This window comes from Nomascus leucogenys, chromosome 24, assembly GCF_006542625.1.
Source record: "Nomascus leucogenys isolate Asia chromosome 24, Asia_NLE_v1, whole genome shotgun sequence".
NCBI classification, from domain to species: Eukaryota; Metazoa; Chordata; class Mammalia; order Primates; family Hylobatidae; genus Nomascus; species Nomascus leucogenys.
Window position 1 is genome coordinate 20,483,136 of NC_044404.1, and position 14,815 is coordinate 20,497,950.

General features: G+C 52.3%; 1 protein-coding gene and 1 long non-coding RNA gene across 3 annotated transcripts in view; one reads left to right on the plus strand and one right to left on the minus strand.

The window, feature by feature from the left end:
• Nucleotides 1–11,835, plus strand: part of VWA5B1 (von Willebrand factor A domain containing 5B1) — a 65,633-nt gene extending 53,798 nt beyond the window's left edge. Inside the window, exons 18-22 of one of the 2 annotated variants that reach the window (XM_030805413.1) lie at nucleotides 520–633; nucleotides 2,424–2,498; nucleotides 3,127–3,196; nucleotides 4,335–4,452; nucleotides 6,047–11,835. In XM_030805413.1, the coding sequence (XP_030661273.1) occupies nucleotides 520–633; nucleotides 2,424–2,498; nucleotides 3,127–3,196; nucleotides 4,335–4,452; nucleotides 6,047–6,553 (884 nt within the window). In that variant the 3' untranslated portion in view covers nucleotides 6,554–11,835. The remainder of the gene's footprint in view (nucleotides 1–519; nucleotides 634–2,423; nucleotides 2,499–3,126; nucleotides 3,197–4,334; nucleotides 4,453–6,046) is intronic. The other variant, XM_030805414.1, reaches the window with a different exon arrangement.
• Nucleotides 11,836–13,040: 1,205 nt separating this feature from the next.
• Nucleotides 13,041–14,815, minus strand: part of LOC115833047 — a 45,815-nt gene continuing 44,040 nt past the window's right edge. The window contains exons 3-4 of the long non-coding RNA XR_004028484.1: nucleotides 14,441–14,695; nucleotides 13,041–14,338 (exon numbers count right to left, since the gene is read on the minus strand). This is a non-coding gene — a long non-coding RNA (uncharacterized LOC115833047). The remainder of the gene's footprint in view (nucleotides 14,339–14,440; nucleotides 14,696–14,815) is intronic.

Sequence of the window (14,815 nt, forward strand, 5' to 3'; positions counted from 1 at the left end):
TCCCATCTCAGCCTCCTGAAGTGCTAACATTACAGACATGAACCACCCTGCCCAGCCCAGGGAGCTGTAACTTCATCTCTTTTCCATCCACCCCCTCTTGGTGATGCCCTGGGATTTCAGGGGCCTGCCCTGTGGGAGGGGTACTTGGGACATGGATCTCTGAGACAGTAAACAAAGAGAAAACTGGCCTTTTAACTTCCTGGAAAACATTGTGGCTTCTTGAACATTCTCTCAGCAATAGTATCTACCCAGCAAGCTAGATATTATTATCCCCATTTTCTAGATAAGGAGACTATGGCTCAGTGGGGTCTGCACCCATCCAACTGGAAAGAGATGGGGCTGGGGCTCAAACCTGGGTCTTTCTGACCCTAAAGCTTATGGTCTTACCCTGTACAACACCTTTCTGCCTTTGGATAACTGAAAGATTGAAGCCAGAATCATTCCTGCCAGCCCTGGGGGAGAGGCAAAGGACTGGCACATTTGTACCCAACCACCCGCTTCCCCTTGTCTTCTGTGAAGGAGCTGCCCCGCGTATGCTCAGCTCTCGGGCCCTGGCCCAACAGTGGAGGGGCACCTCTTCTGGCTTTGGACGGCCGCAGACCATGCTTGGAGAAGATTCGGCACCAGGAAATGGTAAATTTCAGGCCCTAAGTAAGAGCCACCCTGGGCACTTTCAGAAGCCTGGGCCCCTGAGGTTACCGCGTCCTCATGTCCGAGGCCCTAGGACCTCTCTCTGAGTCTGCACTGTGGGCTGAGGCAGGCCCAAGGCAAAGTCAGGCCTCCCAGGCTCTCTGAAGCCTAAGAGGGACAGAGAGGCTCGGTATGGCCGGAGCACACCACCACTGACACAGCTCTCTCTTTGCCAGGGAGCGGCACCACCTCCCTGCCGGCACCTCTCCCCTTCTGAGGTCTGCTGACCCTGGTGCTGTTCCCTGCCTCCAGCCTCTGAGTCCTCCCAGGCACCAACTGCCAGGAAACCTAATAAACAAGGGAAAAAGTGAAGAGCGAAGAGGCAGTCCCATCTGTTTGGGTCCCACCATCTGTTTCTTTCAGGATTCCCAACAGCCTCCTTTGAGCCTTCACCTGGTTTCGTTGTGCCTGCAGCTTGGCTCCTTGAAGAGCTAGGATTTGACCTTTTTGTGACCTTGCACTAGTTCCCAGGATGGCTTTAACCCTCTGTGTCCTGCATGGATGTGTGTCTTTCTGTCTCTCTAAAGACAGCCTAACTGCTGCACTCGTCCTAACCCCTTTCTAGGTACCCTCACGTGCACAGGGAGGATCTCCTGCCTTTTGCTTTGCAGGAGGAAGACATCAGAGATCCCACCTGGCCACTAGCCCAGCCACCCAGACCATAAGGATTTTTTTATTCTAGGTCCTAGAAAGTGCTCACAGACATTGATGGGTTTTAAAACAAAAACAAAAACAGAACACAGTGTGAGGGGGTGCAAACCCAGAGGAGCTCTTCAGAATCAAAATGTTCTCTCAACTTTCTTGGTCCCATTGGCCTCCAAAACCCAGGAGAACCAGCTCCCCCACTGAGCCAAGCTGAACTTCCAGTCTTCAGGAATTTGCTGGTCTATACCTTCCTTTCTCGAAAGCTTAGCTTTTGGTGGCCCACGGCTTCCATCAAAATCACAAATCTTTTATTTTATTTATTTATTTATTTAGATGGAGTCTCACTCTGTCACCCAGGCTAGAGTGCAGTGGCACGATCTTGGCTCACTGCAACCTCCACCTCCTGGGTTCAAGCGATTCTCCTGCCTCAGCCTCCTGAGTAGCTGAGAGTACAGGCACCTGCCACCACACCCTGCTAGTTTTATATTTTTAGTAGAGTTGGGGTTTCACCATATTGGCCAGGCTGGCCGCGAACTCCTGAACTCAAATGGTTCACCACCTCTGCCTCCCAAAATGCTGGGATCACAGGCATAAGCCACCACGCCTGGCTACAAATCCCTCCCTTGAAATTGTTCTCTGATTCATGCCCACATTCCTGACTTTTTTTTTTTTTTTTTTTTTTTGAGACAGGGTCCGTAGTCCAGGTCTTTACTAAGCACTTAGCAATAGACTAAGCACTATCTGCGTATTATCTCATTTCATCTTTACAACACTATGAGATAGATAATATTATCCCCAATTTGCAATCAAAATTTGTAAAGTAATTTTGCCAAGTCCCCTCAGCTGGTCAGTGGTGGTGGTGGTGGTGATGGCGGGGGTCAGGATTTGAACCCAGGCCTGTCTAACCTTAGGGTGGGGTAACGGTTATATCTGTGAAAGATGAAGGCCCATCCAAGCAGGGGTGGAAACCCTAGCCTTGTTCCCCAACCCACCTGCAGACACCGTGAATTAGACCATCACTCTCCTGGGGGGATGGGAGGTGAGGAAGGGAGGGGAGAGGTCCAGCCTCACTGGCTCCTCTGTCCTAGACATGGAGGCAAGTCCCACTGCTCTCTTCAGCGAGCCCATGTTCCCCAGCCGCGAGAAGCACGGTGCTTCTGAAGGTGAGTGGGCAGGTGGTGCCGCCTGTTCATTAAGATAGTGACAGGGATTGGTCCTGGGGTCAGGAGAGTGTCTTAGCACCGACAAAGTCCTCAGGGCTTCACGGAGTCCTCAAAGCAGCCCTCTGCATGGGGAATAGGATTATCCCCAATTGAAAGATGAGGAACAGGTGCAAAGAGGTGAAGTGACTTGCCCAAGGTCACAGAGCACGCTGGTGACAGAGCTGGGCTGGATCAGGCCTCCCAGTTCCCCACTGAGGGACCATTTTTGCCACTCCGCTCTGCCTAGAGTCCTCTAGCAACGTGCCAAGGAGGTCAACTCAGTGTCCCCATTTAGGAATGAGCAGGGCTGAGTGAAGCTGTCACTGCCCCCACAAGTAACTTTCCAGAAGATCCCAGGGGCTGCCAGCCAAGGAATCTTAGAGGCCAGCTTTTTGCAGGCAGACATAATAGCATCCCACCCCACACCAACTGGAGCAGAAGGAGCTCCACAGCCTAACGGTTAGCTCGAGGCCCTAGGAGCTTAGCTAAGCCCCTGCCCCTCTCTGGGCCTCTGTTCCCCCAGTTGGTCAGTGAGCAGTTGGACAGGGTCATCTTCAGGTCTCAACTCGGTCGTTCTGTGGCTCTCCAGGTCCCCTGCGCAGCCCGGCCACAAATACTCTTTCTTCCATGAAGGCCTCAGAGAATCTCTTTGGATCCAGGTAGGCGGGATTTCCAATAAAGGTCCACTCTCCTGCCACCCATTTTCCTGGGGTGGTCCCTGGGGCTTTCCCTGACTTGGAAGGCCGAAAGCAGGTTCAGCCTGACATTTAGGCAGGTGTCGTAAAGAAGGCACTCCTGCCCAGAGCCATCACTCTCTCCGAGGCCTCACCCTACCTCAAATCCCCCACTTTACTTCATCTCCCACACTTCCAAAACCTCTTTCCAAATGCAAGTATGCATGGGAGGGCTGACATAAAACTCTTCTGACCACTGGACTGGACAAGGATATGATAGTAAAAGAGGGTCACAATCCAGGTGTAGTAGCTCACACCTGTAACCCCAGCACTTTGGGAGGCCGAGGCAGGAGGATCACTTGAGGCCAGGAGATCAAGACCAGCCTGGGCAACACAGTGAGACCTTGTCTCTACAAAAAATTTAAAAATAGGCCAGGCGTGGTGGCTCACTCCTGTAATCCCAGCACTTTGGGAGGCTAAGATGGGTGGATCATAAGGTCAGGAGTTTGAGACCAGCCTGACCAACATGGTGAAGCCCTGCCTCTACTAAAAATGCAAAAATTAGCTGGGTGTGGTCACACGTGCCTGTAGTCCCAGCCACTAGGGAGGCTGAGGCAGGAGAATCACTTGGACCCGGGAGGCAGAGGTTGCAGTGAACCGAGATTGCTCCACTGCACTCCAGCCTGGGCAACAGAGCAAGACTCCATCTCAAAAAAAAAATAAAAAATAAAAAATTAGCCAGAAGTGGGTGTGTGCCTGTAGTCCAGGAGACTGAGGTGGGAGGATCGCTTGAGCCCAGGAGGTCGAGGCTGCAGTAAGCTACGATTGTGTCACTCCAGCCTAGGTGACAGGGTGAGATCCTGTCTCAGAAACAAAACAAAACAAAAAAAGAGGGTCATCAGGAGAACACTAACCGCTTCCTAGTCCCAGCTGCTGCTAACAGATTGAGTGACTTGGAGCAGTTGCTTCAAGCCCATGTTTCCAGGCTTCCGCTTCCTTAGCTGTCAGATAAGGAGGCTGGAGGGAGCCATCTGTTGCATCCCTTCTGACCCTGACCCTCAGAGGCTTCTGGGTGGGCATTGGAGGTTGGGATGCCCAGGGCCACCTGACTTCACCTGCACAGGCTAAATCTCAACAAGTCCAGGCTACTGACGCGAGCAGCCAAGGGCTTCCTGAGCAAGCCACTGATCAAAGCTATGGAGTCGACCTCTGGGAACCAGAACTTCGACTACGTACCACTGGTGAGTGCCCTGACCCCAGGTGTCAGTCTCCCTTCACTCCACTCAGCAGCAGGGCCTTCCTGTGATCCCCCTGCCCACCTCTCCACTTCCTCAAAGAGAAGAAGGCTTTGGTCTTAGAACTCAGATCCCCTGAGTTTTGAGGTTTCCTAGAGTTTCCCACCCAAGTAGTTAGCAGGGCAGAGGGAGTTTGCATGAATCTCCCCTTCCCAGAGGCCTAGAGATATTGCTGGAAGCCAGCACCAGCATCATGAAAATTCTTTGCAACCTGCTATCTTTGCCTTAAAAATTGGTGGGAATTTTGCATTCTACTCCACGCATCTATGTGTATCTGTTTCTCAGTACATAAAAATAAGCTTTGAAGTGACTCACAAGTGAGTAAAATTAACATCCCAGGGACATGGACTGTGTTTAGCAACTGGGTCTGCAGACACCCCAGCATGCTGTAGCAGGGTGAGAGGCTCAGGTCTGGAGTGGGCTTTTCTGAATTAAGGAGCAAGGGAGACTGGCCCTGCCACATCTGGGGCCCCTCAGGGTTTGGGAAACAGAGGATGCTCGAAGGAGGAGCACAGTTTGAGCATCACTGCATACCTCTTCTGTCCCTGCATATCCAAGTGCATAATATTCTGAATTTCCAAATATCCAGGGCAACTGAGCACTAGGCATGTTTTCACTCAACAAGTATTTATTGAGTCAGGCCCAGTGCTAGACCCTGGAGAGACAACGTTGAATTCGACAAACGTAGTTTCTGCACTCATGGTGCTAAGTGTCTAATAGGATTTGGACGAGGAACCAGGCAATTCTAACCCTTGGGAGTAGCAATGAGAGAGGTCTGGTTTGGTTGGGGAGTACAGGGGGTGGACATCTAGCCCAGGCTTGAGATGGGGGGAGCAGACCCAAGCATGACTTCTTGGAGAAGGTCAAGGCTAAGCCAAGACTTTCAGGATGAGGAGATGTGGCCAAAGGCTTCCAGAGGAGAGACAGAGCTTGGCAGCTGGGGAATGGAGTTGGACAGGGTAAGAGTCAAGGACAAATCAGGGTTAGGCGGTGCAGAGCTTTATTGATCATATTTTGGATTTAGTCTATGAGACACTGAAGTCATTGAACTGAGCCTCCAAAAAGTGTGTGATCTATGCCTCATAGAGATCCCTCCGTATGTAAGACAGATGGATTGGGGGTGGGGAGAGGGGAGGAAAAAGGAGGCAGGAATAACACGAGGAAGCACGTGATGGATTGCAGAGTGATTTAGAAAGTATACCTGTTGAGACTCGGAAACTGATGGTTACACAGGGAGAAAGAGGAAGGTCAGCTGCTAGAGTTCACTGCATGGCAGGGGACATTCCCAGTGGCTGAGGTGGGCCCACCCACCTAGGACAAGAGGCAAATATGGAGTGAAGATGTTGACTTGGGCTTGGAGAATGATCTGTTTGAAGTGTCTGCGGGATAAAGGATAGAGATGCTCAATTGACCTGGGTATCCTGAAAATGCCCCAGGCAGGCAGGGTTGGGTGGGCAACATGGACCCAGACTTTTGCATGGGCTGGGGCTCCCTGGGCTAAAACATCTGAGGCCCACTGAAGGGCTTCCTGCACACACAGGTGTCTCTGCAGCTGGCCTCCGGAGCCTTCCTGCTCAACCAAGCCTTCTGTGAGGCCACGCACATCCCCATGGAGAAGCTCAAGTGGACGTCCCCCTTCACCTGCCACCGAGTGTCCCTCACCACCCGCCCGTCTGAGTCCAAGACCCCGAGTCCCCAGCTGTGCACCAGCTCCCCGCCTAGGCACCCCTCCTGTGACAGCTTCTCCCTGGAGCCTCTGGCCAAGGGCAAGCTGGGCCTGGAGCCGAGGGCAGTGGTGGAGCACACTGGGAAGCTGTGGGCCACGGTGGTGGGGCTGGCATGGCTGGAGCACAGTTCGGCCTCCTACTTCACTGAGTGGGAGTTGGTGGCTGCCAAGGCCAACTCATGGCTGGAGCAGCAGGAAGTGCCCGAGGGCCGCACGCAGGGCACACTCAAGGCCGCTGCCCGCCAGCTGTTTGTGCTTCTGCGGCACTGGGATGAGAATCTCGAGTTCAATATGCTCTGCTATAACCCGAATTATGTGTAGTTAGGTGAGGGGGAGGCTGGGCAGAGGGAAGGGCAGGGAGGACAGGGATGGGCAGGGCCATGTTGGCCTGGTTTGGGGGAGCTTTTGGAGCTGTAACCAATATATCAGTTACTAGAAAGAGCCCTGGACTGGCAGCCAGGAGGCCTGAGTTCAATCCCAACTTTGCTACCATCCAGCCATGCAACTTTAGGCCAGTCCCTGCCCCCGTCTGGGCCTCTGTTTCCTCATCTATAAACTAAGAGGGCAAGATGAGGGAGGTGGAGTGGATCTCAGATGGTTCAGTGGTTCCTTTCTGCCCATTCAGGCAGTCCCGGGCCGACTGCTGCTGGGGCTGGGGAGGGAAGACGCAGTGGAAGCCTGAGCCCTCTCTGGAGGTAGACGACGTGGGCACAGAATGCACACAGCAATGCCCACTCAAATAAAAGGGTGGATGAGAGAACCCAGCAACCGCAAGTAACCAGGCCTACAGGCTTGCATAGGCACATAGAGACTAGCAAGTCTGGTGCTTATAGGACAGGCTCTTGTCTCCACGGTAACAGCCTAGGACCCCCCCCTAAATCCCACTTAAAAGCCAATTGGAGAAGCATCCTTCTCAATGCTTTACAAAAGAGTCGCTCGGGGGCCTTTTGTTTTGGCTAGGAAGCTTCCTTAATACATACTAGTATTGCCTTGCAGATCATTAGTGGCTCCCTCACTAAGAAGAGGTGGTGGCAGGACCAGGAGAGACACCTTGTGAGTTGACGTGTTAGATTTAAGTGACAGTCTGTGCAAAAATAGTCCTAAAAGAACAGGCATGGTCACAGAAGTCAATGAAGACACCAGCCAACATCTTACTTAATTTACACACTTTGAGGAATTGGGTAAAGCGAACTGCATTACTTGTACTGAGGCACGAGGGAGCCACCACCAAGTAGGTCGCACCATGGGATCAGAGGGCCCTCTCGAGCCATGCCACGCTGTGGGAGAGAGGCACCATTTTGCAACAGAGAACATGCTTGGCTGCAGTGCCTTTGGGGATGGCAGCTCTGGCCAGGGCAGGCCTGATTTGTTTGGTGAAATAAACGAATTGACACTTCAGGCAGGATCCCCTAGGGGCTTCCCACCCTCAAGCCCACTGTGTGATGCCTACATGGGGAATGGAGTGCTGTGGCCTCAGATACCCTAATGGCTGGCATTGAGCTGCCCAGTCTCCTCTGCCCCACTGACTCCCCTGGAGGTGGGTCTAGACCTCACCAAGGAACCCCACCAGCTTGGGACTTCAGGCTGAATCTATCCACCCTAGAAGCCCCCTCCTTCAAGGCCTTAATCTCTCCTCACCAAATTCCTGTCCCAACCTTGGAGTGAAGCGCCACAGACTTCCCTCGTGGGAAGGCCTTGAGAGCTTAGCTTATCAAACCAACACGTGGTGTCCTGTGAGCTCTGGCGCAAGCCCCGGCCTCAGGAAGACTTGAGGGGTGTGCAGCCTCCAGCAGGGGCTGGAGTCAGGGAGGAGCCTCCAGCAGAACGCCCACTGGGCACAAGGGGAGAAAATGCAGCCCCAACATGATATGGTGCCCTGCCCCTCACCCCCTACCCCTCCATCTATGCCACAAGTCTCCCACGAGGGATTCTCACAGCCCTTTTGAATACTTAAGATAAAATCCCATTGCTGCCTCGTGGACCGGCTCTGCTTCAGACTTACCCTCTGGGGAGGAACGCAGGCAGGCAGGCCTGGACACTGTGGCCATCACAACCCCAGGTGGGGCAGGATGCCAATCTGGGGTGTTGGCTCAAAGTCAGTGCCACCAAGGCGGGTAAGGGCTTTGGGTTGTCTTGCTCCAGGCTTCCAGGAGATGTGAGCAGAGCTTTGTCATCTCCCTGCACGCTCCCCATCCCCTGCCAAAATCACTTCTTTAGCTATGCAGGCAGCAGCCTCAGCTTCAGGGTTAGGGTGGCCGGGGGTGGCATCTACTTCCTGCACCACAAGTAATGGGAAAAAAAATGCCAGGTTTTGAGTCAGAACGCCCAGACTCAGGTCTCAGCCTAGTACTAGTTTGGGCAAGTGGTTTCTCCTCCTAGGTGCCCTGGATCTGGGGCTTTCTCCTGCTCTGACAGTCCCAGACTCTCTGCCTCTGAGATGTTTCCCTCTTCGTGAACATGAATTTGCTCGAGTTCTCTGTGTGACCTTGAACAAGTGGCGTGTGTGTACTGGGCCTCTTTCCTCCTCTACATAACCAGGCTGAACTGAGCTGTCCAGCACCTCCCCGCCCTACCAGTTGAGTCTGATTCTGGGTCTCCAGGCCTCACCGTGGACAATGGCCAGGGCTCAAGGTGAACCGGTCTGTGCCAGCATAGAACTAGTGCTATGAGATGCCCAACAGGAGCAACCAAGAAATCCAGCAAGGTGGTGGGCACGCCACCCACTTCTCTAGGAATGTTCCTCAGACTCTGCTCCCGCACCAGCCACCGGAGCTCTGCAACATGTTTGAGGCCCAAGAAAACTGCTGATCTCTGCAACCCTGGCTCCCCTGCCCAGCCCCAAAGGTGCAGAAGAACAAATCTTCATTGGTTGCAAATAACCCAAGAGCTATGGGGGCAGGTCTGGACAAGAGACATTTTTAAAGAACTTCGGTGGTATTGAGATGACACGCAGCCTCAAAAACGTGCTACCAGGACTGCTAGGCAGAGGACCTAGGGGACTCGCTTTAAGGAAAAGATAAGAAGCTTCGGTAATTAGTACATGCGTTGAAACTAACAGAGTTCTAAAGGTTCTCAAGCAGGGAACACATTGCCCCTGCAATCTCATTTACTTTGGGTTAATCTGGTTTAACTTGTTAAACCAGCCCTTGCTTTCTAGGTCATACAAAGGAATATTTATGCCGTGCACTGTCTGAAGAAAGGGCTAATGCCACCGTATGACAAAGCCCAGCCTCCAGGCTGCCCTCAGTGGGAAAAACACTAAGCTGAGAGTTGAGGAACCCAAGCATGGGTCCCAACTCCACCACCAGTGTGCTGTGTGACTTCTGGCAAATTACTTGCTTTCTCTGAACCCCTGCTTCATCTTTTGTGGAGTGACGGGGGTTCACAAGATCAGCATTTCCGACCCTGTTCCTCACTCAGTTGAGACGTGAATAAGCAACCTATGAGAAACTGTGCTATGGGCAAAGATGTTGAGGAAGCAGTAGGAGGACAAACTTCTTTAGGTTAGGACAACCTGACCCGTTAATATGTTACTGTGCGTTGTCAGGCTCTGAGCAGGTGACCCAGCAGCAGCTCTTCTCTGGTTACTAGGTTGGAAAATGCTGGTCTAGATCTCCCTTAGGGCTCCTGGGGCACTGGCATTCAGAAAGCCTTTACTGGGTGCCTACTGTATGCCAGGCATGGCATACTGGGGTACCAAAGTGAATATACGAGGTGCTGTCCCTGTCCTTTTTGGAGCTTGGCAAGGAGCATTTGAAGAGTCTCTGCTTCATGAATCATTTTCCCACTCCCTGGTTCTCTAGGTGGGTTTGTCTTCACTGGCCCTAGAATGGTCCTGCCATCTGTGGGTGAGGCCTCGTATTAGCACTACCTAGGTACCCTTTGCGCTAACGGCCAGCCCCCTGAGCTTTCAGACACTCATTTATGGTATGGGTCCAGATGACCACAATAGCGCATGGTACTGCACAGCCAGAGGGGAGTTCGTGCTGGGGTCCTCCTTGTCCAGGTGGAGCAGGAATGTCCCTGCAACACATTACCCCGAGGGCCCAACCTCCCGCCACACACAGATGCAGAACCCTGTCTCTGAGGCCCCTCAGCTCGAGACCAACTCCAGATATCAGGATAACTGGGCCCCATCCTTTGGCAGACTTACACTGGACTTGTCCATAAGCAGCCTCAGTTTCCAGCCAGCACCCATGTTTCCCCAGCCAGTCCCCTCTCTGTGGGCAAAATGAATGGCATCCCCTGGCCTTCACTGACCTGAGCTGCCACTCACTGCCACTTGCTGTGGCTGATGAATGGACTAGCTGCTTCTAAGACTAGATTCTGGTGGGCTTTCACCTGCTCTTCAGAGACATGAAAAGCAAGGGTTCCTCCTTCTCCCTTCCAGCTGGTTCACCAGGAACAGCTGTCAGAAAAGGTTTCTGGAAGTTTCCTCTAGATCCTGACTTGCCCTCTGTTAATCCCTACCCTTATTTGACGGCCATGCTACTGTTCCCCTTCTCTCTTCCTTGGCAGGGACTCCCCATGAGAGGGAAGGAGGAAAGGGGTCTCCCCCATCTGTGTACAGTCTGCCCCCCACCCTGCGATTGCCTGCCCCATTGACCTGCCTGGCTGGATCCTGTGTGACACCCCAGCACCTATCATTCAGGGGTCCAAATGCCCAAAGGCACGTCTCTCTATGTGCCCATTATAACATCTCTAAGTGGTTCCTAGATTCAAATGCATTCCATACTTTTAGTGCCCTGGGAAAGGAGAGGGAAGGGTACTGTCACCCCAGGAATGGGGCACGTGCTTATTGCCTTGGCACCTGGAAGATTTTGTTCTCACCAATCTAGCAGAGACTAGAGAAGTCAACAGAAAAAAGATGGACACATTCTTCAGCTGTAACATAGCATGCTCTGCAAAGCCAGTGTAAAAATAACCGGGGCAGGGGTGTGTGTGGCATTTTGCAGCTGGGTAATCTGATCTGCAGAGATCTGTCCAAGGTCAGGGGCTTGGCAGCAGCTCCTGGCCACGCCTACAGCTCCCAACCGTGGACCTCTCTGCCCCGTGTGTCCAGCCCTGCTCCCAGCCCGTTGACTTTAGCCTCTCAACAGCACTGCCTCCCTGGGTTACCCAGTGAGGTGGGATTTTTCTCCTGTTCATGCTGCAAATCTCCTTGGCTCAGGGCCAGCCGTCTTGAGCTTACAGCCGCGTCCCAACGCAAAGCGCCTCATCTCAATGCCGCTGACCGTGGTGACACATGTGGTATAGTTTCACTATCTGCCCAGGTGGCTTTGGCTCAAGTGGCATGGCTGGTGCTTGTCCCCGTCAGAGCCTCAAGTGCCTACAACATGCTACCCGTGCCCTCGCCTGCTCATCTGTAATGTCCCCACAGTGCCTGTGACACTTTCTTCTTCTTGGGATATGCATCACCTGCTTGCCTGGTAGCCAATTACATAGATATCACGGAAGCCCTGGATGTCAGCCGTCTAATGTCCACTAATACTCAGCAAATCCTGCCCTGGGGCTGTGTGTGTGTGTTCTCAAAGAAATGGCTTCTTTGTATATGGTGGCTACTGTTTTCTAGGCTTGGAGCTGATAAAAATTGTTGAACCTGATAATATGACAAAGTTATACTTGTGTCTGATCTTTTGTTCTCAAAGCCAAGGATACCTCGCTTTCAAACTAGCAGTTCGGTGATCTGTTTGCCTCACTTCATGTGTCACATCTATCTTCGTTCAGGTTCCCCATAAGGTAACTAATTTTCGCGGTGTGCCGGGGACTGAGGAAGGTTACCAGGATGTGAGACTTTCAGTTTTAAAACTGGCACAGTTCCAGTCAACCTGGAACAAGTTGGTCACAGCAGTTCCTCCAAAAGCAGAGCCTGAGACAAGGATTCAGTGCAAATAGTTTATTTGGGTGATTCCAGAAAATACCCTTAAGGAAATGTGGAAGTGAAATAGGAACGCAAAGAACAGCAATAAAGGGAAGATTACCAAGGAGGTTACTGCTACAGGTGTGGACCCTCACCCCACTAGTAACTCTGGGAGTCAGAGTAGATGCACACCCCAAAGCTCACAGTGAAGGAACGGGATGCGTGTACACCAGCTCCACTCAGCCCTTGGGGAGGCCCACTCTGGAGGATTCATTCCTTGGTGCTTCTGGTCTAGCACAGGTGCACCAGCTGAGCAGGCTCCTGCAGCCCACAAGAAAGCCTTCAGGCAAAGAAAGGTAGGCACTGGTGCTAATAAAAGGAGAACATGATGCAGTGTCTACCATGCATTTCCTTCAGCCCTGGCACCTCCCCTGCACAAATGATTGAGACATGCATACAGTATCTTTGCAGATTTTAAAGTTCCAGATATGCTATCTACTATTCCAAGACCTCTGTATTAATAAATGACCAGGATGTATCATTATAGAATAGAGGCAGTCTAAATTACAAAGGGTAACCCATTTTTTTTAGTACATTTGGTTTGAAATTAGGAAGATGAACCATGACACTGATTTTTTTGGTTTTTTAAAAAAGAAAGAGATGCAGGGGCTGGCAGATGGGAGTCAGGCCCAAGTGCACTGACCTGAAACACGCCAAGGGGCTGCAGCAAGGCACTGACGGCACCTGCAGCAGTGTCTCTCCTGAGCTGCTTGCCACCTTTCAGATTTCTCCCAGAGGCAATTCGTGATCACAAAATATATTTATTTGAAAATCATTACCAGCCACCACCTTGTCTTGGAACCCACACAGACTGACCCCAACATCAAACATAAGGCTCATTTAGAAATCCTTTAGCAACTTGCCTTGATTCCTCAAAATCCATCATCCCTTTTCAGATTTGAGGGAGGACAGTGGACTATAATAGGAATTCCCAACAAGCCAGAAACATTGCAGCGGTGTGCTAAGGGCTCCTAATGGGAAAAATTGGAGGAGCCCCCAGGCTGAAGCTGACATGGTAAACAGAGACCCTGTTCACATGCATGGCCCTTCTAGGTGATGTTCAGCTGGATAATGGGCTGTCACTGTGATAGACAAGCCCTCTCCCTGGCCCTCACCATGGCTCTAGGCTGCTGGGGGGACCTGACTTCCCCTTTGTAGTACCTCACTGACTTCTATGAGCCTGGCACTGCCTCTCCCTTTGTAAGACACATGCTTCTTTGTTCTTTTCCTCCACTGTGCATCCTGTAAAGGCCAGTTGTGTGTGTGTGTGTGTGTGTGTGTGTGTGTGTGTGTGTGTCCTGCTGGGATGGCAATTAGGATCTCCCAGTCCCTCACGGGTGAAGAACACATTGAGGAAAGCAGGTTCTCGGGGCTGTTGGGTTCAAGAACTCTGTAGGAGACGAAGTCAGCCTGACAGGTCAGGATTCTGGGTCTCCTGGGTCCTCCATCCCACAGTACCCAACTCCCTCCAAGGCACTGCTTGCCCCCCGCCCCGGGAAACCTGAGCTCCCCTGGGCTCAATTAATCCGTATCCTGGTCTGAAACGGAGAGAAAATGCCAAGTCGAGTCCAGCCTAGCTCTGCCAACCTCTTTTGTTCTGCCATCAAGCAGCAGTTGCCCTCATTCCCATCTGAGCATCACCTAGAATCTCCCAATTATGAATTCATCCTAGAAGCATCCAGACCATCCATGCACCAAGTCCAGCAACCCCAGATCCGGGGCCTGGGAGAAGGAAGGCGGCACATGTCCTCTGTGATAAGTGCGACAAGGGTAGTGTGGGACGGCATCTGCTGGGAGGGGCTCCTCTCCTAGCCTGGGGGAAGGAGGGGCCCTGGATACCCAGGATGGTGGCCATGCCCAGTTCCTGAGCCCTCAGTAAGATCTCGGGGAAAGTTGTTTAAAATGGCTTCCTCAGCCATTCCGAACTGAACTAACCACCCCCTACGCTACTCCCAAGCTCCAAGATCCTCCAGGTTGCACATATGGGTCCTCCCGGGTGCTGACCCAGGCTCCATCTACGCTTCATTCCTGGCTTCAGAATCTGGGGCTCCCCCTGAGTAGGAAACCAGGGATCCTCTGTAGGAATTGCCTTCGCCCTCCAAGCCAGCTGTTCTGATACCGTTCAGCAGAGGGCGCTGTGGGCGTGCACTGCCTTCCAGGCCCGGGCCAGCTCCTGCCAAAGACATCTGTGCAAAGAGGAGCAGCAGGGATGAAGGAAGGCTTCAGAAGCTATTCCTGTCCCCTGTCAACAGTCTTTCTTCTCTGCTAAAAATGTGACACTAGCTCACCTGGGGCTGGAAAGGAGAAGGTGACCTCTTGGTCCTTCCCTGCTTGGCCCACTCCTCCTCTCTACCTATTGGTACCCTCTCCTCCTCCAAACTCCATGGGAAGCCACTCTCAGGAACACTTCCCAGAGCTTCTCTCAGCAGCAGCCTCACAGGGGACACTTTCTTATTACACGTATGTGTGTCCTGTCTCCCTCATCGGATTGGGAGCTCCAATCATGCTTGGAAGTTAGGTGAAAGGCACTTAGAAGAGACCTCCTGACAAAGCAACACAGGATAGAGACCAGATTCTCAGGCTTCCCCAGACAAGCCATTCAAGTCCTTGCATGTTCACTCTGCCTATGAGGGACATTTCCCAGGGGCACACTCCACTCCTGT